The sequence below is a fragment of the Acanthochromis polyacanthus genome, chromosome 10 (assembly GCF_021347895.1).
Source record: "Acanthochromis polyacanthus isolate Apoly-LR-REF ecotype Palm Island chromosome 10, KAUST_Apoly_ChrSc, whole genome shotgun sequence".
Taxonomy (NCBI): Eukaryota; Metazoa; Chordata; class Actinopteri; family Pomacentridae; genus Acanthochromis; species Acanthochromis polyacanthus.
In genome coordinates, this window is record NC_067122.1 from 33,732,920 (window position 1) to 33,759,195 (window position 26,276).

General features: G+C 39.8%; 1 protein-coding gene and 1 long non-coding RNA gene across 8 annotated transcripts in view; one reads left to right on the plus strand and one right to left on the minus strand.

Annotated features, from left to right (window-relative positions):
- The window catches only part of ccdc142 (coiled-coil domain containing 142), a 45,731-nt gene extending 26,651 nt beyond the window's left edge, over positions 1-19,080 (plus strand). For 5 of the 7 annotated variants that reach the window (XR_007944505.1, XM_051954041.1, XM_022215863.2 and 2 more), the window contains 7 exons: positions 1,932-2,084; positions 2,766-2,880; positions 4,790-4,967; positions 5,216-5,326; positions 5,835-5,935; positions 17,432-17,600; positions 17,732-19,080. Coding sequence is in view for 5 of the 7 variants with exons in the window: in XM_051954041.1 (XP_051810001.1) it covers positions 1,932-2,084; positions 2,766-2,880; positions 4,790-4,967; positions 5,216-5,326; positions 5,835-5,935; positions 17,432-17,600; positions 17,732-17,840 (936 nt within the window). In the remaining 2 variants the exon portion in view is untranslated. Of the gene's footprint in view, positions 1-1,931; positions 2,085-2,162; positions 2,182-2,765; positions 2,881-4,789; positions 4,968-5,215; positions 5,327-5,834; positions 5,936-17,431; positions 17,601-17,672 lie in introns of all 7 variants that reach the window. The other 2 variants (XR_007944504.1, XM_051954038.1) reach the window with 2 other exon arrangements.
- Positions 1-24,156, minus strand: part of LOC127535669 (uncharacterized) — a 140,366-nt gene extending 116,210 nt beyond the window's left edge. Inside the window, exon 1 of the long non-coding RNA XR_007944514.1 lies at positions 24,142-24,156. This is a non-coding gene — a long non-coding RNA (uncharacterized LOC127535669). The remainder of the gene's footprint in view (positions 1-24,141) is intronic.
- Between the last annotated feature and the right edge of the window lie 2,120 nt (positions 24,157-26,276).

Sequence of the window (26,276 nt, forward strand, 5' to 3'; positions counted from 1 at the left end):
CACAGCTGAAGATGAAGCTGCAGATGAGAGTGATGATGAACTGATGGTAGAACAGGAGGCTGCTGCTGATGAACTTAAAGAGGAAGATGAAAATAAAGGAGCCACGACAGCAGCCACAAGTGAAGATGGATCTGATGAGGAGGAGGCTGTGGAAGCAGCTACTGATGAAGAGAAGACTCTTGCAGAAGAATCATCAGAAGGGCCAGATGAAGCAGCAACAACCGAAGATGAGCTGGTTGTAGAAAAACACGCTTCTGTCACAGAAGATGAGTCAAAGGATGAACCTGCAGCAGAAGATGAGGCTGTGAAAGCCTCTGAAGCAGCCACAGCTGAAGATGAAGCTGCAGATGAGAGCGATGCTGCACCAACTGAAGATGAGCTGGTGATAGAAAAGCAGGCTGCTGTTATAACTGAGGATGAAGATGAAGCTGTGGAGAACATCACAGCAGACAAAGGTGAACATGAATCTGATGAAGAGGAGGCAGGAAGGGCTGATGATGAAGAGACTAAGGCTGCCAGTCAAACCGATTCTGCAGATAATTTAGATGCCACCACAGCTGAAGATGAACCTGCAGCAGAAGACGCTGTTTTGACAACTTCAACTGACCATGAGTCTGAGAAGGATGAGGAAGCTGTGGAAACGGAGACGGCTGATTCTGCAGAAGATGCAACTCCAAATGAAACAGAAACTGTAGATGAGAGCGATGCTCCACCGACTGAAGATGAACTGATGGTATAACAGTTTAGCTCTGCTTTGGTGAAGAACATCAGTGAATTAATTGTTTATCACGGTCTTCAGCAGTAATTTTTGTTGGTAAATGAGAGACATTAGTATCACACATGTCTGCATCTTCAAACAATGAACAAGGAAGTGAATTCGGTGACGTACGTGCATTAGGTTTGCGCTGGGAGCTGCTATGATTGGTGGAACTCACGGGAGGCGGGCCAAAATTGCAGGCAAGTTGCGGTGATTGGATAAAATTGCAAGGCCGCGCAAAATTTGCAGAGATTGGTTGAATTCGCCCGAATTTGCGCGATCGCAACATTGCGAATTCCTGGAGGGACTGAAATGGCAATTCTGACTCCAAAATAGACAGTCATAGTGCAATATCATTTTATTACGTGCTTATTGCTCTCTTTGGAGCTGCAAGTCTGGTAGGATTCAGTGCACGTCTACTATCAATCAAACTTTATTTGTATAGCACTTTTCATACAAAATTTGTAGCACAAAGTGCTTTACATAGAAATAAAAGGACAAAATTAATTAAAAATGAGAAATACAGCCACCCCTCCAACCCACCAATCCACATACAGCAAACACACTCACTCACACACACACACACATACAAAGATATGTGGGACAGATTTTAACAGAAAAACATAAAAAAGAGGACTGAGGAAATGCCGTCTTTCGTTAAAAATGAGGGAACACTGGAGCAAAGACTAAAATAACAATAAAAATAAATAAAATAAATAAATAAAATGAATAAATGAATAAATAAATAAGATCAAATGGTATTGATAAATATGTTTAGCTAAAAACCAGACTAAAAAGGTAGGTCTTGAGTTTTCTTTTAAAAATATGAACAGTAGGTGCTGCCCTCAGGTTGTCAGGTCGGCTGTTCCACAGACAGGGGCCGTAATAATAAAAAGAGGCTTCACCGTATGTTTTAGTTCTGACTTTAGGGACTATTAAAAGACCACTACCTGAAGACCTGAGGGCTCTACTGGGTTCATAGGGTAAAAGCAAATTGGATAAATAAAAAGGAGCAAGACCATTTAAAGACTTAAAAACTAGTAAAAGAATCTTAAAATCAATTCTAAAAGATATTTGTCTACTTGTCTCAGCTCAGTTTTTGCTCATCAGCTCTGAAATCAAATTCTTATCAGTTTGATGTGCGTTCATGATGTGTTTTTCTTTGTCTCTGTAGATGGTGAGGGAGTCACTGGAGATGATGGTGCAGCAGACGAAATGCCTGGTGATGAATTCAGGCAGTCACCACCGTTCCACATTCTGTAACCATAACGAGCTTCTGCTGGGGCAGCAAACTGAAGCACTTGACACGGCTGTATCCCAGCTGCAGGTAGCCTGTCTGTGTTTGTTCTTCACGCCTGACAACCACATTAGAAAGCTAAAAATGATTATCATTTCTTTCTTGCAGAGTATGATAGCGCAGTCAAGTAAGTACCAGCCACCTGTAATTAGAATTCTGAGCAGCACAAATACAAATCTTTGCAAACCCCAGTGTTCTGTACTTTGGAGACAGTATTAGAGATCTGTCATCAAATTCCCCATAAATCGTTCAGTGCTGCCATTAATAGCTCATCAAGTTAAATGATAACTTTGGGAGCCTTATGGTTAAGATGCATAGCTTACAACCACACCATAAAAGATTCATTCCCGGTTGTCCAGACCTTTGTTTCATTGTCACTTCTCCACCTGTCCCCTTCATTTTCTGTCTGTATCTCGACTGTCACAATCTAAGAAAGGGGAAAAATGAAGAAAAAAAAAGGCATGCAAAGAAGCTTTTAGCACCAAAATAATCGATTCACCTGCTCAAAAGAGAGAAAGAGAACAGGTTTGTTTACACATATGCTTAGATGGGCTGCAAACATGTTGGGAATTCAGATGACTTGGCTACCATGTGGATGTTTTGTTGGGCGTTCCCTTTCTTTCATTCTGATTGCATGAATATGGCATAATGCAAACCAAGGACTGCAGTTGTGTGATTGTGATGCCACTGCTCTGTGTCACCGTCCATCAGACCTTCTCTTCTCTGGTACTGAAGACCTTCTCCAGTGATTGCAAGCGGATGTCAGGGGAGATCTTTGAACGGACCATGCCTTCTGCTGTACACTGGAGACCCAGCAACAGGGCAGGTAATGATACTGACAGATGAGCATATTATAGCATATTCTATGGGTCAATGTATAATTGAGGGACTTTTGAAGTCCATGGGATATATCTTGCATACATTTTTATCTAGAGAAAAAAGCTAATGTTTTTATGTACATTCTGATCATGTCTTTACAAATTCCATAATCATTTTTTCTGGAAACAATCACTTATTAATAAAAAATGACCGAATATCACTAAAATGTCGACTAAATTACCATCTGGATTTAATAACAACCACCTTCTAATTAGGGAAACAATAATAAAATGAAATTATTCAAAAATAGTTTGGATTGTGTTCTTTTTATCAAGTTGAGATAATCATGACAGATATTTATTTTTTGGCAACATTTCAAATTTTCTATGGAAAATAACAAATGACGGTCAACTAAGTTACCCGTTACAAAAACACCTCTGAAGGAAGCGTGTTCATTCCAACAGTGAAATAAATTTAATTGTTCCCTAAACTCGAAGTAAAAAACTTAGAGACTTAGCTGTGAAATATGTAGCTCAGTATAATTTAATCAATAAAATTATCATAAATCTCAGAAATTTTGACAAATAATATCTGAACCATTCACTGCATTCTGTGAAATGAGGGCTTTTAATGCAAAAAAGTGCATTTTCTTTATTAATTGAATATCTTAATTAAAAATGTAGGTAAGTCGACACATATTCTTCCAAGAACACTGATTTGTTTAAATATCTGACATTTACTCAAAGTTAAAACTTTACAGTTTTTGTCCGTAACATAGTTGACCAAATAATGAGTTCACATCTCAGTTTTTTACATAAATATCTGAAATCAATTATGCCTGAGCCTGGCAATTACTGTAAACACAATATTTTAGGAATACTTTGTAAGGACAAATGATAATGAATTAGAAAAAAAATCTGAATTTTCAAACCCAAAATGTCCCGCAATTATATATTGACCTATATACCCTCAGCCAAAAGATGTTGTTGATCACTTGCGAATAATGACACTTAGGTCACAAGTTAAAGCTCTCCCTCAACTTCAGACGGCATTCATCAGTCCACTGACATCATCCAAAGCCACTGAAATCTTGACTTCAAATAATGAGTCTTTTCCTTTAATATTGAGAATTGAGAAAGTAGAATTAGACCACTGGTCTGTGTTGGATTCCATGTTAAATTGAGCATAATTTGGGTTTTCATGGCATGATCTCATTACAGCATCATCACAGCACTTTTCATGGTAAGGTAAACATATTAAGTGACTATGAATAAACTATTTGAAATCGATTTTTTCAATTTTCAGTTTCAATTTATTTATTTAGAGAACAGACAGACAATGCATAATAAACTAGAAAAGCACTCAGAGAGCGCATACCTCCGCCATGCCGTTTGTCTGTCCGTCTGTGTGTGTGTCCGTGTGTGTGTGTGTGTGTGTGTGTGTGTGTCTGTTTGTCTGTTAACAGCATAACTCAAAAAGTCATGGACGGATTTTCACCAATTGAGAGATGGCCTGGTGGCCATCTCTCAATTGTCCTTCGACCTTCAAAAAATTCCTGGATCCAGACAGTGATTCAGATCACCTCCAAAATCTAATCGATTCTTACTCTTGCTCTTCCGGACATCCTGTAAAAATTTGGTGAAAATCCGTCCATGACTTTTTGAGTTATGCTGTTAACAGACAAACAGACACACACACACACACACACACACACACACACACACACACACGGACACACAGACACACACACACATGGACACACAGACACACACACAGATGGACAGACAAACAAACTCCGGTGATTACATATCCTCCTGGCGGAGGTAATAATAAATACAGGATTCTCTTTGAAATACTGCCTTTTTTTTAAATGTTGCCTGTGTTTAGTAAGTCTGCGTGTTCCTGTTGGTGTACAGATTTTCCCAGCAGTCCCAGTGAGTATGCATCTCTGGCAGCTCAGACTGTGATTGGTCAAGTTCTAGAAGGTGTAGCACCACTGTCTGATGATGCCCGAGTCCAAGCACTCAGTATAACAATGACAGCTTTCATGGAGGCTTGGATGGAACACATCTTGAAACAGAAGATCAAGTTCAGGTATGCTTATGGACATAAACGCTGATTTCACTCCACTGTGTTATCGAAATAGAAGACATCAGTTAAAACAAAGATGTCAAAAAGTAACATTGACATGGAATGCAATTTTTTCTAACTGGCACCTCAAGAGTACTTTTAATCATGTTTCAAGACCAAGCATCTATCGTCAGTGTGCGTGTTTTCTGCTGATTGTATTCACTGAGACTTTTAGCAGAGCCCATGCAGTGTTGTTTGGTTTTTGTCCTCAGCATACATGGAGCTCTCCAGCTGAAGCAGGACTTTGATTCTATCAGAGATATGATCCAGTCAGACAGATACGGACTGTCCAGTGAACTCCACCAACGACTGCTCAGTCTCCGGTATTAGAATCTGTGTTTTGTACTGCCTCTTTATTCACTATTCATAGTAAACTTCGCCTCTTTGTAATGTAGTTTCACTTAATTGACGACAGACTATATATTGAACACACAGGTGCTGCTCTACATCTAAAATTGGACTGTCAGTGTTCAAGTAAATTTGGAACAAACCAACATGCATAATTGAAGGACAGGTAAAGAGTAAGCCTGTTCTTCTGTGAACGTTTCACAGCTGAACAAGATACTCCAAATTTGCCATGTATTTGCTTTAGTAGGGGGTGAGCCTCAATTAGAAATACAAAAATGTGAAACAAAACACTTAAAAGCACTTAATTTTGTGTTTATAAATTAATTTCACCTCACTACTAACCTGCTGAAATAGCTAAATATATACTGACAAAATATGTGAGCATCTAAAATTTAAGGCAAAGATCCATTTTAACATCTGTGCTGATTCTTTTACACATCACTTTTTGTACGAATGTTGGGTAATTTTTCTCTATTTCTTCAGGGTTTTTCAGCAAGTGGACTCAGCAGTGGTGTGTCTGCTTCAGCAGCCACAGGCTAAACTCTACCTACAGCCCAGCGCCTGGGAGCCTTTCAAACGCTGCTGTGAGTATCACATTGGTCTGTCAGGGAGTGAGGACAGGAGCCATGTTTGCATTCCTGAGTGTTAAAACCCAAAAAGCAATCTGCATATTTTACTTTTCATTTCAAGTATGACAAATAGTAGCCTGTGAACCGAATGTGGTCCACCTTTTAAAGGGATTCGACTCTCAGAAGTCATTTTGTTTTTTCCTTGCTTTGACTCATTGGTGACGCATTCTGCACAAAGTAGGTCCATGAAAATCTTTGTCCATGTTTTCTGTGGCATAACATTGTGAGGAATGAGGACAGAGGTTCTGGAAAGGTAAATAGGTTTTTTCAAAATTTATTTTAATGCCAGCTGCACCGTCCAGAACGTTTACATGGCATTCAGTGTCGCTTTGGTAGAACCCTCAGCGAACGGTAGTTTACAAGTTGTGACAAAGAAATCTCAACTCAGCTGAGTCATTCCATCTCATTTCAACAAATCTGAGGAAATTTTGTTGCATGACCTCCTCTGATCATCTCCAAACTTTTTTTTAAACTATCCCAACATAAGAATAGATTACTTGCAAAGTTTTAACATCATATGATTGCTATTTGCTAAGTTATAAAATATTTAAATCCCTATTTTTCCACTCGGAAATTGATATGTTAGGTAGAAAGGCTTGATTTAGGAAGATAATACTGGGAACTGACTGATGATATAGACTTACAAGTGATCTGAAGGGTTCAAACACCTTAACAATAGAGCAGGAAAAAAATTTGGAATGAATATACCCATTTCTCTGTGGTACAGGGCAATTTAAAAATTTGGCGAAAATGGCATTTTTCAAGAATTTAGGCATTTTTTTCACAAATTTTAATAAGTAACAAGGTTCATATGTTATAAAAATCTCAAAGTACCTTAAAAGTTCTCTCTAACCTAAAAATATCCAAGAGCTAGCTAGTCTCCTTAGACCTCAAAACGATGCCTATTTATGAAACAGACTGAAAAACACCATACATATATTGGCACAGAAACCAATGTGGGACATGGAGTAGAAACATGAAACTTTGTCTGTATAACAATAAACATCTGAATAATTGATATCTGAAGTATCAACATTGTTTCTTGAATCCTTCATGGCCAATTTAACCAAGAAATGCACTATGTTTTATAGGCGTTTTTTTAGGAATTCTAACTAATATATTGCAGTTAAAATGAGTTATATTGCCTTAGGTCCCATGTAAAACATGTAATTTGTCCCCAACTTATCACACCACTATTTCTGTCCTTTGAACTGCTTGAATTTCTCTGAAATCAGGCCATCATCTGCACCAGATATGTGGTACTGTCCACCACGGCGTGTTGAAGGAGCAGTGATTGGACAGAGGATGTGGGCTGTAGGCACCCACACTACGTCATCCTTTCTAGGCCATGTGAACTTCTTGCTGGGACCTTTTGGGTGCATGAATTTCACTTGCAAATCTTCAAATTCAGCTGATAAGTCAAATACGATACCGAGGCTGTCCTGAGAATGCAGTCTGGGAGTGATGCCATTTCTTCTTATTCAGTTACTGTATGAAAGAAAAAACAATGTCTATATAATAATTAACTTCAGATATGCCCTTTGTAACTTATACTACGATGCTGATGCTTCAGATTCATCTTTCATCTTTAGTTGGTCATGTAAATGGTTCCTAAAAACAAAAACGAGGATCAAAATGTATAGTAAATTGATTCAGCAGTTGCTCATCTTTGGCACAAGAAACAAATATGAAAGTAAGTTCACACATACTTCACACATACTAGTTCCTCCAAAAAAATTTGAACCGCGTACCATGTATCCCACATGCACTTTTTAATGCCTAAAGTTAGGCTATTTTGGGTCTACACCTGAGTTCAACAGCCTATAAATCAATAAATAAGCTTTATTTTAATGTTTTAAAACTTTTACCTTATGCAACTTTCATTAGTAAAGAAGAAAATTCATTCTTTCAATGTCTTTTCACAAGAATAAGTCCTAAAATAGAGGCATGAAAAACCCAAAATAAAGTCGCCCATGAAATAATAAGGATATTTTGGGAAATTCCACAGTCCAGTATTTTTTTATTTTCATTCATTTCTATACTTTTCTCACCAGAAGGGTAAAAGTTTTGGAAGGGGAAAAAATTCTGACCATGTAAAAGGAGTATAAATTGCTTTTTTTAGTAGTTTAAAACCCTAAAATCATAGGCGAGGATTAAGTTTGGACTGACTATGGGTATTAGATTAGATCATTACTGCTTATACTGTATGTTTATAACCATAATACTTTGCATTTGTTCATAAAATTACCCAAATAAAGCCCAAAAAAATTTTTGGGAGGATCTGAGAAAGTGGTGCAACAAGCATTTGTTGAATTGACATGGAATGACTCAGCTGTGATCAAAGCAAAAGAGGGGATACTAAAATGCACTGCCTGTCCAAAAAAAAGTCGGCACCTGGATTTAACAAATAGCTTTGCAATGAATAATTGCTGCAGTGATGAATACTGTAGGATTTCTTATTATATGTTTGTAATGGTTAAATCGTTTCTCCGCCAATTAAAACTGTAAGATTATTAGTAATGTTTCTCCAATGTATAAAATGTAGGATAAATGTTTGTTTAAATAGGTTAAGGTTTTATGCAGAATTATTATATAATCTACCTGATATTCGACCAGCGAAGTGTTTAGATTAGACAAATATAATAATGCAGATATGTTACACTTCTTGTTGCACCGTCAAGAAGAACTTCAGGAATTGTAAGGGGAATTACTTAGCTTGACAGGTTATGTATAAAATTGAGGTAGCTGGAATCTATAAAAGTTAGGGATCAAAATATGAACAGCAAAACAATTGAGGCACTGAACTTATATTTACAGTATCTTACAAAAGTGAGTACACCCCTCACATTTTTGCAAGTGTTTAATTCTACCTTTTCATGGGACAACACTAAAGAAATGACACTTTGATACAATGTAAAGTAGTCAGTGTACAGCTTGTATAACAGTGTAAAGTTACTGTCCCCTCAAAATAGCTCAACACACAGCCATTAATGTCAATATTTTGTGTGGCCACCATTATTTTCTAGCTCTGTCTTAACCCTGTTGGACATGGAGTTAACCAGAGCTTCACAGATTGCTACTGGAATCCTCTTCCACTCATCCATGATGGCATCACAGAGCTGGTGGATGTTAGAGACCTGATTCACCTCCACCTTCCATTTGAGGATGCCCCACAGATGCTCAATAGGGTTTGGGTCTAGAGACATGCTTGGCCACTCCATCACCTTTATCCTCAGCTTCTTTAGCAAGGCAGCGGTCATCTTGGAGGTGTGTTTGGGGTTGTTGTCATGGTAGAATACTGTCCTGTGGCCCAGTTTCTGAAGGGAGGGGATCGTGCTCTGCTTCAGTATGTCACAGTACATGTTGGCATTCATGGTTCCCTCAATGAACTGTAGCTCTCCACTGCCAGCAGCCCCAGACCATGATACTCCCACCACCATGCTTGCCTGTAGGCAAGCCACACTTGTCTTTGTATTCCTCACCTGGTTGCTGCCATCCACGCTTGACTCCATCTGAAACCAATAAGAGTTTATCTGTTCTCATCAGACCACAGGACATGGTTCCAGTAATCCATGCCTTTCATCTGCTTGTCTTTAGAAAACTGTTTGCAGGCTTTCTTGTGCATCATCTTTAGAAGAGGTTTCCTTCTGGGACGACAGCCCTGCAGACCAGTTTGATGTGTGTGGGATATGGTCTGAGCACTGACAGGCTGACCCCCCCACCCCTTCAACCTCTGCAGCAATGCTGGCAGCACTCATACATCTACAGTATTTTCCGCTGAGCACGTGCACTCAACTTCTTTGGTCAACCATGGTGAGGCCTGTTCTGAGTGGAACCTGTCCTGTTAAACCGCTGTATGGTCTTGGCCATCGTGTTGCAGCTCACTTTCAGGATGTTGGCAATCTTCTTATGACCTAGGCCATCTTTATGTAAAGCAATAATTCCCTTTTTTCAGATTCTCAGAGAGTTCTTTGCCATAAGGTGCCATGTTGAACCTACAGTGTCCAGTATGAGAGTGTGAGAGCAATGACACCAAATTTTATACACCTGCTCCCCATTCACACCTGAGACCTTGTAACACTAACGAATCACATGACACCGGGGAGAGAAAATGGCTAATTGGGCTCAATTTGAACATTTTCACTTAGGGGTGTACTCACTTTTGTTGCCAGTGGTTTAGACATTAATGGCTTTGTGCTGAGTTATTTTGAGGGGACAGTAAATTTACACTGTTATACAAGCTGTACACTAACTACTTAACATTGTATCAAAGTGTCATTTCTTTAGTGTTGTCCCATGAAAAGGTAGAATTAAATATTTGCAAAAATGTGAGGGGTGTACTCACTTTTGTGAGATACTGTATGTACATTTATTAAGCTAAACTAAACAAAAACAAAAACACACATTGAGATGAACAACAGCTACAACACAAACAAATAAGGTGGTGAGATGTGAGTGAAGGAAAAGGGGAAGAAGCGAACACAATATTTTCACGTAACACTGGGATTTATATTACACTTGAAATATGGGAAAGGGATGAACAGAGCACACCTGGAAGTGGCCATCAATTTGATAGTAGGCTAATTTGTTAGCCCATACGTTTTATGTTTGAAAAGATAATTTTTGAAAAAGGTTGTTGCTAGAGGTACGGACCCGTACCCGTAGCCTGTGGACTACGGATACGGCACTTGCCATTTGACAATAAGATACGCGAGATCTGGTCACGTGACTCCCGGTAGACGCTAGCGGTACGGACCCGTAGCATCGGTACTACAGGTACGGACCCTAAACCTGACCCTAACACTAACCCTAACCTTAACCTTTGCTTACCTTTCAACAGTTTGCAGTGGTTTGCAGCTTCTTGACTCGCGAGACTCGCATACGGGTCCGTATCTGTCTGGCAAATGGAAAGTCCGTATCTGTAGACACTACCTTTGGAAAATTGCACCAAGTTCCAGTGACTGAAAGGTACTTGCGTGCCATGATGATGATGATGCTGATGCTGCTGCCTCAGTGGTAATCCGGTCGGCCTTTGTTGATGTGGGTCGGAACAGTGGTGGACAGAATGGAACCTTGCAGTCTGGAGGACTCTGATGGTAAAGGAGAGCTCTTCCAGGTGAACTCTTCAAATGGAAGACTCTTGGTGGTACAGGAGGACTCTGATGGTGCAGGAGGACTCAAAGTGGTGTTCAAATGTGGTCTTTTAAAGTGGACCTTTGCATATCATTAACTCAGAAGGGGTCTGGTACATCTTCCTTCAGGGAGGGCTGATGTCTAGATGTCCCTCACAGAGTTACATTTCCAGGTAATTTTTGTGATGTCTGTAACTCTCAAAAATATTGTAATTTTGTGAACATGATTTATCTAGGTGCATTACTGACAGACAGGGGATCAGAACGATACCCACTATGATCATGTGAATGACAGACATGTTATGAATTTTCATATTGATACTAATCAGGAGGAATAAAAGATTAAAAGCAAGGCCAGAGGTAGATTGATCATGAAGTCATTGAAAAGTTCACTTGTTTGGTGAAATGGATGTACATAAAAGGAGTGTAGTTCAGAACTGTGGGATGATTATCTTTGTTGGTTCTGACGTGAGTTCAGAGTTCCTTTGTCAGTGAGTGGAATGTCTTTGAAGTTGCCATGCAGGTTCCTGAGCCTCCCCCCTTCAATGGCTCAGGAATCAGTCCGAATGCGTATTGGCGGCCATTTGGTCCCTTTGTTGGCCAGACAGTGAGTGGGGGTTTAAACCAGTCTGTATAGGGGAATCCTTTATGGTTTGATCTGGTGCTCTTCTGCTGATTCATCACTTTGCATCCTTGTGCCAGATCTGGAAAGTGTCTTGCTTGCAGTGTCTTGGTGTCTCAGCTTCACTGATCAAATCAAGCCTCGTCTCCACTGTGGCTGTGAAGGTGTTGAGGCACAGACAAAATCTGCTCTCGTACTGTTCCACTGTGTAATAATGGCCACGTTTACATGAAGTCTTTTAATTTGGAACTATTAATTCAAAATTAATTCATTCGGAATTAAAGTTTTGTGCTTGGCGTTTACATGGAAATATTAATTCTGAATTAAGGTTTACATGGACCGCACGTTTATTCCTCTTTCTTTATTTCGCTTTCATGCTTGGGCATTGGAAAGGATTCTGATTGGACAGGGCGTGGACGTGACGTATCCCTGTTCACCAGAAGAAAACAAACTCCATTTGCTGCGGCATTTCTTTTCCCCAGCAACATGGAGGAACAACTAATAAGCACGCTTGTCACTTTGCTTTTTATTGTCATTTTGAAACAGCAACCCAACAATGTCGTGCCAGTAAGGTTGCAGAACGTGTACGTCGCTTACGTTACGAGCCAAGCATGCGCAGAATGACCGGAATTAACTAAAACGGAATTAACTGTATACATAAATAGACCATACACAGGAATTACTTTATTCGGAATTAACATCGGAATAAACCAGGTAGTTTACTTGGAATTAACTTTTTAATTCGGAATTAAGAATTACAAGGAGATTTTAAAGCGGAATTAACTTTAATTCCGAATTAAAGAGGAATTAAAGGTCTCATGTAAATGTGTTGAATGTCTGGTGGATCCTACAATATGTTTCAGCTGGCAACAACTTATTTAACCCTAGCTGATGCAGTGAGTAGCTTCTCATTTCCTAAACAACCATGTTGGAAGACATGTCCTGTGGTCGTAGAAAGGTTGGGTGAAATTATTGGCCTGCTTCGAGCAAAGAAAAAAAAACGAAGGAGATTGATAAAACTATCAGAATCGGTTAAAGAACCATCGAATGCATTATTAAAACCTGAAGGATAGTGATGAACTATCATCTTCAAAGAAGAACTGTGATCCGTCATCTGGTCTGGTGAGCCCAGATTTACCCTCTTCCAATATGATGGGCCCATCTCAGTAAGACAGAGGCAGAAGAAGCGATGCACTTATCATGCCTGGTGCCAACCGTACAAGCCTGTGGGGGCAGTGTTAAGATCTGGGGTTGGTCAGGGTCAGTTTCAGCAACGTTACGTGCTCAAAGAATGAGGTCAGCTGACTACCTAAGGATACTGAATGACCAGGTGTTTCCATCACAGGAGTTTTTCTTCCTGATGGTATGGACATATTCCAAGATGACCATGTCAAGATTCATGGGGTTCACATTGTGAATGAGTTCAGAGAGCATGAGACATCATTTTCACACTTGGATTGTCCTCCACAGAGTCCAGACCTCAGCCCCATTGAGAGTCTTTGGGATGTGCTTTAAAAAGGGCAGTGATGCGGTGGTGTCATGGCGGCGGTGGCAGGCAGCAGTTTGGCAGGTGCTGCTGCATCCGTGTCTGTATCTCTCTTAAAACAACATGAGAGATCGCCTGACTTTTTTATAAACGGAACTTCTGCATCTTGGAATATACGTCTTAAATACAGTAAAGCAAGGGCACCTTCGTTACATCTTTGGGCTACCTTGTATGTGCTGCTTCTACTACTGACTCAACTGTGGGGAAATTGGTCTGCCATGTGCAGATGCGAGCGCTCCTCGGCCTTCCAGAAACAGGCTTCGGTGTGCTTGGATGTAGTTGAACCAGAACCACTTGTATCATGGTGCCAGTACACGTTATACGCAAATGTTTTAAATGGCGGACGAGCGTGCATTGGCAGTGCGCTACTTCAGCGGCGTGGCCTAAGGCAAACATTGGTGCCAACAAGTTGGACTCGGAAATACTCTATCCTGCTTTGTTCGTTTTACTTCTATGCGGAGATATCCACTTAAACCCTGGACCTGCGGACCACATGAATCGAGGGGACGCTTCAAAATCAGCTGTTCCCTCTCCTTTGGTGGAAATGTCGCGGCCCCATTTTTACGAGGCCTGTGTGGGAAGACGAGGTAATGCTACAAATTCTACTCCTAATAACATCTCCGGGACAATGTTAACGCCTTTAGCTCACGCAAAATTAGCAAACACTGCAACTATCATCGCTGCAAAAAAACAACAGCATATGAAACTGTTTGAGACTGTAAATCACGCGAGCGTGCTCTGGAACCCGAAAACTAAGCCAAAGGGTATTTTCGGAGGACATTTGAATATCCGTAGCGTTGTCTCAAAGACTGAGCAGATAGAGCATTTGTTGACTGATTCAAATCTCGATTATCTCTGCTTGACAGAAACTTGGTTAACCCCGTCTATTCCTTCATCAGTTGTGAATGTGCCGGGATATACTTTATACAGGCGTGATAGATTGAAGGGTAAAGGCGGTGGTGTGTTGATCTATGTAAAAATCATATTCAAAGTCAGATACTGGATTTTAACGATTGTAATCTGGAATGTGTTGGTATCATTATTACTTTGTCCCCCCAAATGATTTTTTGTGTTATTGTAATATATCGACCCCCAAAAGCTACTAATGATTTCTTTGTTTCTCTTGGTAGACTGCTTAAACAGTGTGAGGGAAAGGAAGTTATTCTTTTGGGTGATTTTAACTTAAATTGGTCTGAGAGATCGTGCAGGTATAAACTTGAGGAAATAACAAAATCCTTTCAAATGACACAGATGTTAGATAAACCAACGCGAATAACAAAATCTTCACAAACTTTAATAGACCTAATATTTACAAATAAGCCTGAGAGAGTTACTAAAATTTATAATTTAATTACAGGTATGTCTGATCATAATTTAACCTTATTAGCTCGAAAATTGACAAAGGCAAGGTATAAAGAAGAAATTCAAATTAAAGGTAAAACATGTATCACTTTTATTTCAAAGAAAGATCTGAATCAAATTGAAAACGATCTAAAACAAATAAACTGGACAGACATCCTCAAGAATAAATCTTGTGAAGAGGGTTGTCATGATTTAATGTTAACTGTAAATAGTATTTTAACAAAATATACAAAAAATAGGCAAAGAAGGCAAAGTACAAAACAAAATTTGCCGTGGTTCACTAAAGCTATCTGGGAAATGATGAAAAAGCGAGATATGGCATTGAAAGCTTTCCTGAGGTCCGGATTAATAACTGATCGTCTTAATTTTACAAGTCAGAGAAATAAGGTTACAGTAGCACTTCGAAAAGCCAAGGCTGGGTTTTTCCTTGACATTATTAAAAATGCACAAGGAAATAGTAGAATAATATGGAAAACTATTAATAAATTGCTTGGAAAAGAAAAATCTGAAAGTGAGGGTATTCGTCTTAAAATAAATGGAAATATAGTTAATGATTCTTTGGCAATAGCAACAAATTTTAATGATTATTTTATAAATGGTGTCAAAACATTGGCCAAAGACTTTAAATTCGTTGATCCTATTTCTGTCATTAATGACAATTCCAATATGATCCTTTGCCCAATAAATACAGTTAAAGTTAAAAAAATAATTACAACATTGAATAGTAGTAAGGCAAAAGATATTTATGGTATAGATACAACTTTTTTAAAACATTATAGGGATATTTTTTCTGATCCATTAACAAAGATGATTAATCATTCGATCAGGGAGGGTATTTTTCCTGCAGTTTTAAAACCAGCCATTATTACCCCTATTTTTAAATCTGGAGACAAACAAGACATGAGTTGTTATCGTCCGATAAGTATTCTTCCTGCCGTATCAAAGGTGCTTGAGAAAATTGTTGCAGAGCAACTGACCAACCACCTGGACTCACAATTACTCTTAAATCCAATGCAATTTGGTTTTAGGCAAAGATATTCAACAGATTCAGCCTGTTGTTATTTTTTGGAAACAGTCAGGGCATTCATAGATCGGGGAGGGGTGGTGGCAGCAGTCTTCCTTGATCTGCGTAAAGCCTTTGATACAGTTAATCATCAGATATTGCATAATAAGTTAAATAAATATCATTTTTCTAATCATACCCAAAAGTGGCTGCAATCTTACCTAAGTGACCGACATCAATGTGTGCGGGTGAATAACGCTAAATCTGAATTTAAATCTGCCTCTATGGGAGTGCCGCAGGGGTCTATTTTAGGACCCTTGCTTTTCAGCATTTATATAAATGACCTCCCTGCAGTGTGTCCTGATGTTGAGATAATAATGTATGCCGACGATACGGTGATTTTTACTTTCGGGAAAGATGAGTTTGAGGTTGTGGAAAAGTTAAATAAGGAGATGCAGAAAGTAGCCAAATGGCTACAGACATCCTGCCTCACTCTAAACTTAGATAAAACAGTCTCAATGTTTTTTTCAAATAAAAGAAAACTATTAAAAATATGTGAAATCGAAGTAAATGGGCAAAAACTTAAAAATGTAGATGAAACAAAATACTTGGGTTTAACAATAGATTCAAATCTTTGTTTTAAAACCCATATTAAAAAAATTGGTAATAAACTAAAATTTAATTTAATGAATTATAAACATATTAGAAATTCTTTAACAACAGAGGCCTCTTATACTTATCTCAATACGATGATTGTCCCGCATCTTTTATATTGTATGTCCAGCTGGTCTCAGGCTTGTGAAACATCAGTGAAACCACTTGAGTCTTTGTATAAGAGAGCCCTAAAAATTCATGATAGAAAGCCTTTTCGATATCATCACTGTAACATCCTTAATAAATACAATTTTTTAGTTTTGATAATTTAATTAAATTCAATCAAATTTCCTTATTATTTAAAATAATTCATAATCTGACTGCCCCCCCACTGAGAAAGTTTATTACTCTGAGTGCAGAACAAATTTCTCGGTCTACACGGTCGACAGTCAGAGGAGAGTGTATTGTTCCAAGGTGCAGAACTACTTTTGGCCAACAGTCATTTTCTTACAGAGCTGTGAGCCTTTGGAACACTCTTCCCAGTGAAATCATGGCATGCACAGACTTTAGCGTGTTCAAGCGTTTAACTAGAACATGGTTATTGTCGCAGCAAGTTTGTACACATTGAGTGACTGGGGTAAACTGTAACTGTATGTGTTACTGTGTGACTGTTACAATGTACTGTTTTTTTTCTTTTTTTTTTTTTCTTTTAATGGTAACAGCAACCTGCCCAGGGACTACAGGTGGAAATTAGCTCTTTGTGCTATAACCTGGCACATGCATATTTTCCTTATATGGATTAATGTTTATTGTGCATTGTCCCTGATTAAATAAATGAAATAAATAAAAATAAAATAAAATAAAAGACTGTGCAGTGGTCTGACTCTCCCATCATCAATACAAGATCTTGGCAGAAAATTAATGCAAATCTGAACAGAAATAAATGCTGTTACATTGCAGAAGCTTATTGAAACGATGCCACTGTGAATGTGTGCCATACTTAACGCTAAAGGTGGTGCAACTTTTTTTTTGGACAGGCAGTGTATAGAACATATTCTGATTTGTTTAACACTTTTTGTACATAATTCCATATATGTTCTTTCATCATTTTGTGTAAAATAATTAAAATAACGACTTTGAATAAAATGTCATGTGAGGCTACTGGCAGTAACCTTGTTGTGTAACTATCCAGGTCCGGCCAACAGCAGCAGGGAAAGCATTGATGCTTCAGTGTCAAGCAGTATAACCAACCTGAGATGTAAGGAGAGTGAGGATGCGACTCATTCTGAACCCTCAGTTGTGACCACTCACCTCCCTGCTGTGGACCCATCCTCCCCCACAGAGCCCTACCTTGCTCCAAGGTACATTTCTACAATGTTTCGCTTCTTGTTGATGCTTTGGAATGGGCTGACTGTCTTTTTCTCTCCTTGTAGTAGAAGGTGTGATGGAATTCAGTAATAAGAAGTGCACTGTCTGTATTTTGGGCTCCTAGTCTAGCGCTGGGTGCTGCTCAGCAGGAATGGCTGGACTTGAGGATCCAGAGCAGTGCTCGTCGCTGGAGGCTGCCGGGACTGCAGTGTGTTTCTAAGTCTGAACCCTAAACACACTTACTTCATATGAATCTTTCTACCTCTTTAATTTAGTATCATGCCAATATGAAACATGAAAGTATTTTATTGTTACTTTTGTGTGATAACAGTGAAGGTTACATTTGAATATTGTCAATTATTTATTACTTAATGTAAACTATTTGTATTATAAAAAAGATTTGTTTTACTATTTGTAGGCAAACATATTTTCATATTCCTGAATCAGATGTTTTTATTAATACATTTAATCATCATTTTGTGACTGCATTTCTTATGTGAACATGGTGCATTCCACACTTATCTATATAACAAGGGACTAGACTGGAATTTGTATGTAAGTGGCAAACATAAAATGCACCACAATACCAGTCTTGGAGCTCCTTAGCTCATTTGACAGGATTTAGAGGAAATAAAGTCTACATTTCATGACCAAACTGCCAAGTTGTCTACAGACTGAACAGTACAAACAAACTCCCAAAAGTTCAGTGAGGTAGTAGATGGTCCAGCAAGGTTCTCTCCAGACAAAAAACTGTGCCTATGATTGCGAGATCACATAACAAAAAATATGTGGCCACACTGACGTGATAAATTGCCAACATCTGACTCCAAGTAAGAAAATTAGGTGAATATCCGGGTTGTGTAACTCACTGGCAATAGTGAAGTGCAAAAACCTGTCATGGTCCCTCCCTTCTCTGTGCTGCGCTCCTGGCCAGCTGTCAGCTCTGGCTGTGGAGCACAGCCGCCCAGTCAACAATCAGAGGCACCCTGTCACTCGCCGCTGGGTCATTGTCTCTGTTGCTTCTGCTGGCGCGTCACCAGCCACTCTATCGCGGTCTGCCCCAGCTTTGGATTCCCCACCTGCTCTGTCCTGCCCGGCCTAGCTTTAGCCACTGCCCCGGTTCCTGCTGCGCCCCTGCAGCCGCCTGCCCTGTCACCAGAACTTCCCCCTCTGTCCTCGTCTCGGCTCCCCGTCGCTGCACTCCTGCAGCCGCCGAATCCCCGCTGCTGGTTGTAGTCCCAGCCTAATCTGCCCCCAATTCACCAGCTGCAGAACCTATCTGCCCCACTCCCTGCTTGGAGCTTTTTGTGAGTCATGCTGTTTTGTGTTTAGTTTGAGCCCATGTCGTGGCCAGTTCTGTTCTTTGCTCTTGTTTAGTTTGGAGCCCTGTTCAGTTTTATTCGTCACTTCCTGTATGGAGTTTTGGTTTGCTTTGTTTTTTTTGTTAAAATTAAAAGTCATTGTTTAAGTATCCACCTGCCTCCTGTGTGCCTGCACTCTGGGTTCAAACCACCCTGTCCTGTGACAAAACCTCATAAGGCAGGGATGTATTTCTGCTGGAAAAAGCCTTCAGTAACATTAAATCATGCTGATGCTCACACTGAGCACTGGTCTGAATGAGACTTCTAAAAATGCCTTGTACTTGTTAATTAGATTTCCTCCCTGGTGCCAAGCATATTAAAGGATTATTAACAAACTATTTAAAATTAGTTTCTGTTAGAAATATATATACACACACATATATATAACACAAAAAACATTTCCATTGGAGAATATGCACCACACCTGCAATAATTCAGGTGATTTCAATTTTCAGTTTATTTACATAGGACCAGTTTACAACAAACATTGTCTTACAGTACTCAAGATAAGAAAGTGAAGACCTTACAGATTTAAGGCAGAGACCCCAACAATCCATTCCCTACGAACAAGCAGTCAACGACAAATCTTAACAGGGAGGGGAATAAACGTGAGGACCAGGCTCAGGGAAGGTGGCCGGTTGGAGAGAGAGTAGTGATGAGGGGAGTAACGATAGCAGGACAAGATGAGCAGTATAGATAAGTATTAGATAAGCAATGTAAACAGAACTGTGAACATTTTGGAGGTCGGTGGGGCCAAAAACTGCACGTCAGAGATGTGTAGCTCCAGATCCAGAGACAACTGCACAGAGAACAAAGACAGGACCTCAGGGGAAACAGAGTTAGTTATAAGTAATGGTGGTATACAATATATGGAAGAGAGAGAAGAGGAACCCAGTGCATCATGGGAATCCCCCTCAGCAGTCTAAACCTATAGCAGCAACAGGGACAGTTCAGGTGATCCTTAACACCTCTAACAATAGGCTTTATCAAAGAGGGAAGTTTTAAGCCTAGTCTTAAACGTAGAGAGGGTGTTCACCTCCTGAACTCAAAGTGGCAGCTGATTCCACAAGAGGAGCTGATAACTGAAGGCTCTGCCTCCCATACTACTCCTGGAAACCATGGGAACCACAAGAAAACCTGCAGTCTGAAAGCAAAGTGCTTTCTTAGGATAATATGGTACAACAAGGTCTTTAAGAGAAGAGGGAGTTTAGTCATTAAGAGATTTACATGTGAGACGCAGGATCTAGAATTTTACAGATAAATATATAACCGGGTGTCATCTGCATAACAATGGAAATTTATGCAGCGTTTCTGAATAACATTGCCTAAGGGGAGCATGTAGAGGTAAATAATATTGGTCCTAACACAGAACCTTGTGAAACTCCATAACTGACTCTAGTGTGGGTGGAAGAGTCATCATTAATAAACTGGGATCTGTCTGATAAATATGATTTTAACGAGCTTAGCGTAGTTCCTTTAATCCCAGTCAGTCTGTGTAATAAGATGCTGTGAGCAGTTGTATCACAACTGAGAAGTATAACAAGTATAGAAACTAGTCCACTGTCTTACGTTATTACAAGATCATTTAGGACTTTCACAACAAACCATTTCTGTGCAGATGGTCATATAATTGGCTTGCAACAGCTTTTTCAAGAATTTTAGAAATAAAAGGGAGGTGGGATGTGGGTCTATAGTTGGCTAAAACACCTAGATCCAGAGTAGACTTTCTTAGTCGTGGGTTGACCTTCAAAAGGTTGCCGTAATGAAACCAGTGCAGAAAAAGTCTGCGGTTTGTACAGGGGTAAAAGTAAGCTGGTACGGTCTGGTACTGCATAGCAGCAAAAGATCTGGTGGCAGTACGCAGTACCGGGAAAAGATCCGATGGCGGTATGTCACACAGCTGCCTGCTATCGACCGTTCACTCAGCAGTACGTGAGTGCATATGCCTGTCTACTTTCTGTTACACAGCAATTGTTTTGGCCAATAGTAAATAGATACGCTTGATTTATTGCACTGGGACATTTTCCACAACTAGTCAGTGGATGTCAATGAGTGTCGCCTGCGCCGCGACGGGGTGAGCAGTAAATTACACCTGAAATTCTACTTTAGGCCCCAGTGGAAAACATTTTAGGTGATGAGTTTTGATGTTTAGTTCCATTCTGAGTGTTTGCTCGTGACCTCATGTCTGTTCTTAGAGCCTTGTATTCTGGATGTTTATCAGTGTTTCAATTAAAGCAAAAAATGTACCATATTTTCAAGTGTTTTTAAGTCCTACCTATTCTATTGGCCTACAGTAAAATATTAATATGTTTTTATTTGTTTGCGTTTTAACTTTGCTATTTTAAAATGCATGAAGTTAGCGCGAGTCGAGGGTTTTGGTAATAGTACCAGCAAGAATTTAAAACTACTTTCACCCCCTGGGTATCTACAATACAATACAACAACTAATGCAGCCTGTTAATAAAGAGAGGTTGGTCATGTTTATTAAATGAAAGATGTCCTTGAACAGTCTGGTTTAGATGGGATCTAACAGACTGAGAAATTAACTGTTAACATTAGCTCTGAGAGATTTACTGCAGAAAAGCAGTCCAAATATAAATCTGGTTCTATGGATGCTTCCAGAGCTGCTGCACCTAAAGACATGTTTAGGATTTTTTTGTCTCATATTCAAATAAACTTCTTCATGAACTTTATTCGTGTAAGAAAGTCATGAAATCTTTACTACTGAGATCTAAAAGAACAGAATGCTCCACAGAGCTGTGACTGGCTATAGTGCTGAAAATAAACCTGGGGCTGTTCTTGTTTTCCTCCATCAAAGATGTTTAAGGATAGAAAATGATGGCCTTGTTTTTCAGAGGGTCAACAGTACTGTATGCAGTAAAGCTGCAGTCCTATCAATGAGATTATTCTCTTGTATGGGACTAACATTAGAGGAGCTGCTCTCTATTGTGTTGGCATTGAAGTATATAGTAATAGAATCATTTCCTTCAGTTTAGTTATTGCTTCATCAGATAAACATCTGCTGTAATGGAACTTCTTGGTAGATGCTCCATAGTTCATTACTATTACAAATTCAGATGTTAATAAAAATTATCAGAAAAAATATAGTTTGGTTGAAAAACAGTGAGATGTTTAATTTCTATGCCATATGTCAAAACAAGATCAAAGAAGTGATTAAAACAGTGATGTGGTTTGATAACGTTTTGTGAAAAAACAACTGAGTCTACCAATGAGCTAAATGCAGAGTTGAGGCTGTCGTTCTCATCATCTGCATGGATATTGAAGTCACTGACTATCTGTACTGAGAATTCAGATACAAACTCTGAGTAAGGGGCAGGTGGTCCATATACAACAACTAACAGAACTAGTTTTCTGTTTTCAAGTGTGTAAGACTAAGATTATCAAAGGAATTTTAAGTTTTGGTCTCTGGTTGCTCCCACTCCTCCCCCTCTGTCTGTACTTCTGGGTTTATGACAATAATATGACTTAGGGGAGTTGATCCCTTTTGACTGACATATTCTTCATGCTGCATCCAGGTTGCAGTCAGACACATTAAGGCAATGTGGTGATCTGTTGTGAGATCATTAACTAAAAGAGATTCTGATGACAGAGATCTGATATTTAATAATCCACATTTAATTGTCCTGTTTTTTGGTTCTGATGAAATCATAAGGTTGTTATGAACATCCCTTCCATTGTTAATGTTAGACTTAAAGAGTCTGGGTGGTTGGGGGTCAGACACAATGGGATAATGAGAAGTTGACAGCCATAAGGGGGCAGCAGAGAGGCATACAAGACAGCCACACTCTTTCCTGGGCCCTGTTTCTTGAAGCAGGTTTAAGAAACTGGGTTTAATCCTCAGCTCTGAGTTGATCTACTCTGAGACAGAAAACTCTGAGTTTTCAGTTTCACAACGGCTGATTTGAGATGGTTTAATCAACTCGGAGTAGTTTCACTCGGAGTTAACCGTGTGCACCACAACTCTGAAAGGACAGCATCAATGGAACCCCGATTCGACGAGTCACCATGGCAATGGGGAAGCAAAAGGCTTATATAATGTCGGAGATGCAGAGCACTTCAGCAAGGCAACTGTATGCAGGACAACTGTATGAAACGACTTTTACCATCATTGTGGTTTTCCTGGACATAAACCTGTCAGAACATCAAGTTCCACAGGATTACAGGTGAATGATGTAGAGATCTGTTAAATTCATTTAAATCATATTCTGTTAATGACATTGTGCTGCAGCCTCAGACTGGGATTAGTCATTTTAATTTCTTTTAGGATTTCCCAGTGTGATGGGCTGCATAGATGCACACACATCCCCATCACAGCTCCCTCACATCATGAACAGGAAGTCCATTCACAGCATAAATGTGCAGGTAGGCTACAGGTAGACTGACTACTGTTTCTAAATGTTAAAGACTGCATCATAGTTCAACATCTGTCATTCTCTGCACTGTTAGATCAGATGTGATGCTGCACACATCATTTCTAATGTGGAGGCCACGTGGTCTGGGTCTGTTCATGACTCCAGGATTTATGGAGAGTCTAACCTGAGCAACAGACTGCAGCGTGGTCAGCAGCATAAAGATTTTCACAATAGAATTCTGGTCTCTCAGAGTTTAAGTCACCATCATCACCACCACAGCAAATAAAGACATGATACACATTTCATTTGCTCTTCTTTATTTCCTACAAATAAAGAGATAGTTCAGTTCATGTTCCAGTAGTTAACATAATTCACCTGTGACCATCACCACCTCTAACTTGTGCTCCAGTATTTCAATTTCCAGATCTGCCCTCCTAATCTGTTTTTTTGCATTTTTCTCAGCAAATGCAGTTTGTAAATCTGTTTTACTGATAACTGGGAATACATAGAGGACATTAAATTATACAGTTGCACATGAATTCCACAGAATGAAGCTCTGGTGTTTCCTGAACATCCATCTCACTGTGTCAGTCTGTGCAGTGGAAGCTGAGGAACCATCCTGCTGCTGTCCAGCCATGCTCTGTTAAAAAGGATGAGAATGTGCAATACTTCAGTGTAGGCTAAATGTCACACTCTATATTCCACCCAAAATGTGAATGAGAAGAGAACTATCAGTAACATACCTCTGTATAAAACTTAAACTACCATTTGGACAAATGTTTGGAGTGTTGCCTACTTACAGTTACAAGGTCTGTTGTGGTGTGAAGAGGCCAAAAGACAAAAAAAGACACAAAAGAGAAATAAATAATCATATATATATATATATATATATATATATATATATGCATCCATGACCTTTTATACCACTGTTTTACAGACATCTGCTTTCTTTCTGTTGGCTGAGCAGAAGTCTATGTTAGTCTAAATGTCTGCATCCATATCATGTCCTGTTAAATAATTAAGACTATTTAAACTATGTGTGAATAAAACAACTGTACAGTCAAACAGCCACTTAATATTTAGGCTACTTTACAATGTAAAACATGATCAACATGAAGTACCTCCATGAAATAATGCCGAGGTCTGACCTGTTTGAACAATGTTTTTTTTAAACAATATTTTATTAAATTTTAAATTAAAAAATAGGGAACCAGTCAGCACAAGATCCACCCAATCAAGTATACAGAGTGCAAAAAAGAAAGACAAAGACAACAATCAGTGCACATAGTCATCACATTACATGAATTATATTATCATCATCTATACTTCTTCCCTTTCCAAAATATAAACTCCACTAAACAGGAACTCAAATGAAAAGCTAACAGGAAAAAAGAACAGCAAACAAAACAAATAAAGATGTCTGCAGCATTCAGAAAGAGCCAGAATCTCCACAGCGGCGGTGTCTGGCACACACGCTGCCCCAGCCAATCCCCAGCCTGCCCTAACAGCAGCAGCACCGGAGAGGAGAAAACGCCACTCCAAAAAGAGAGAGACAAGACAGCAGCATTGGTGGCGGCCAAGGAGTGCCACAGACGGAGAGTGAGGCTGACTGGTTGGACGCAGCCTAGGCTCAGCTGGTGATGGCCACGGGAACGTGCTGCACCCACAAACTCCACAGTCCAGCCCTCAGGTATGCCACTGCTCCACGCTGCACAGCACAATTTCCACCCTCGCTCACACTGAGGCTTGCCGGCTCTGTAAAGGAGGAAGAGGAAGAGAGGAAGAAAGAGGGGCCAACCAGGTGCCTTTATACTCTGCCACTAGTTGATAGTCACACTAGTGGCAGGGAGTGCAAATCTTGCCACACTGAGTTTATAGGTCGCTGACCAAACTTATTCATGAAGACACCCTGCCAAACAACGTCAAAGACTCTGAGGCATAGCGCCACCTGATGGCTTGCAGACGGCGAGAACTGCAGAGGTACAGGGCAGCAGAGCGGAAGGCAGCCAGCATGGACGAGCCTGTGAGCCTGAGGTCAGGGAGCTAAAACCCATACGTTTTTAGATACGAATCTCACTCACGGCAGAAGTGTAGAAAAAGTCACGTGTAATAAAACAGCCAACTGTGAAACCGAACGACTCGTAACTGGTGAGTTGTCTGTATTTTCTGCTGATGTGTAGTGGGATACGTAAATTTTTCAACTACAAATGCCTTTGTACACATTGACAACTCCTTTCACGCATGGACAACTCTTTGTACACACGGACAAATTTTACATTTTCAGACGACTTTTGAAGATTCCGGTTCGCATTGACAAATCTCAGTTCACATAGACAAATTCTTTTACACACTGACAAATCTCACTTCGGACACATGGATTGAAATACAGACAGACAACTCTCGATTCGCATTGACAAATAGTTTTGCTACAATAATACCCCCATACACTTGGTGTTACAAACTTGTGATTCGTCTCGTTATGGTGCACAACCAGGATGGCTGGGTAACGCATGGTGAAGCGAATCCCCTTGTTGATCAAAATCGTGGGTAACCACTTTTCAAAAAACTGCAGGGGTCGATTTCCCTCCGTGCCCTCCTTCAGCTTGAGAATGCGGATATTGTCTCTTTGAGTTTCTTCTCAGCTTTGGTAACTTTTACGTGCAGAGCGGAGAGCATCTCCTCCGCACCCGACATACGCTGCTCTGCCTCCGAAATACGTTTGGAGTGGCGCTCCATGGTCGCTGAAAATCTGTCCAAGGTCTCAAAAAGTTTAGAAAACTTAGCCTCCATCATGTCACAGAAGTTCTGAGTAACCTCCCGTATCAGGGCTGGAGTGTCTATTACTGACCTGCAGTCAGCCATCGTCACGTGACCCCCTTGAACAATGTTTTTATATTTCATCTTAAGCTTCTCCTCCTCAGGATTTCCCCTAAAT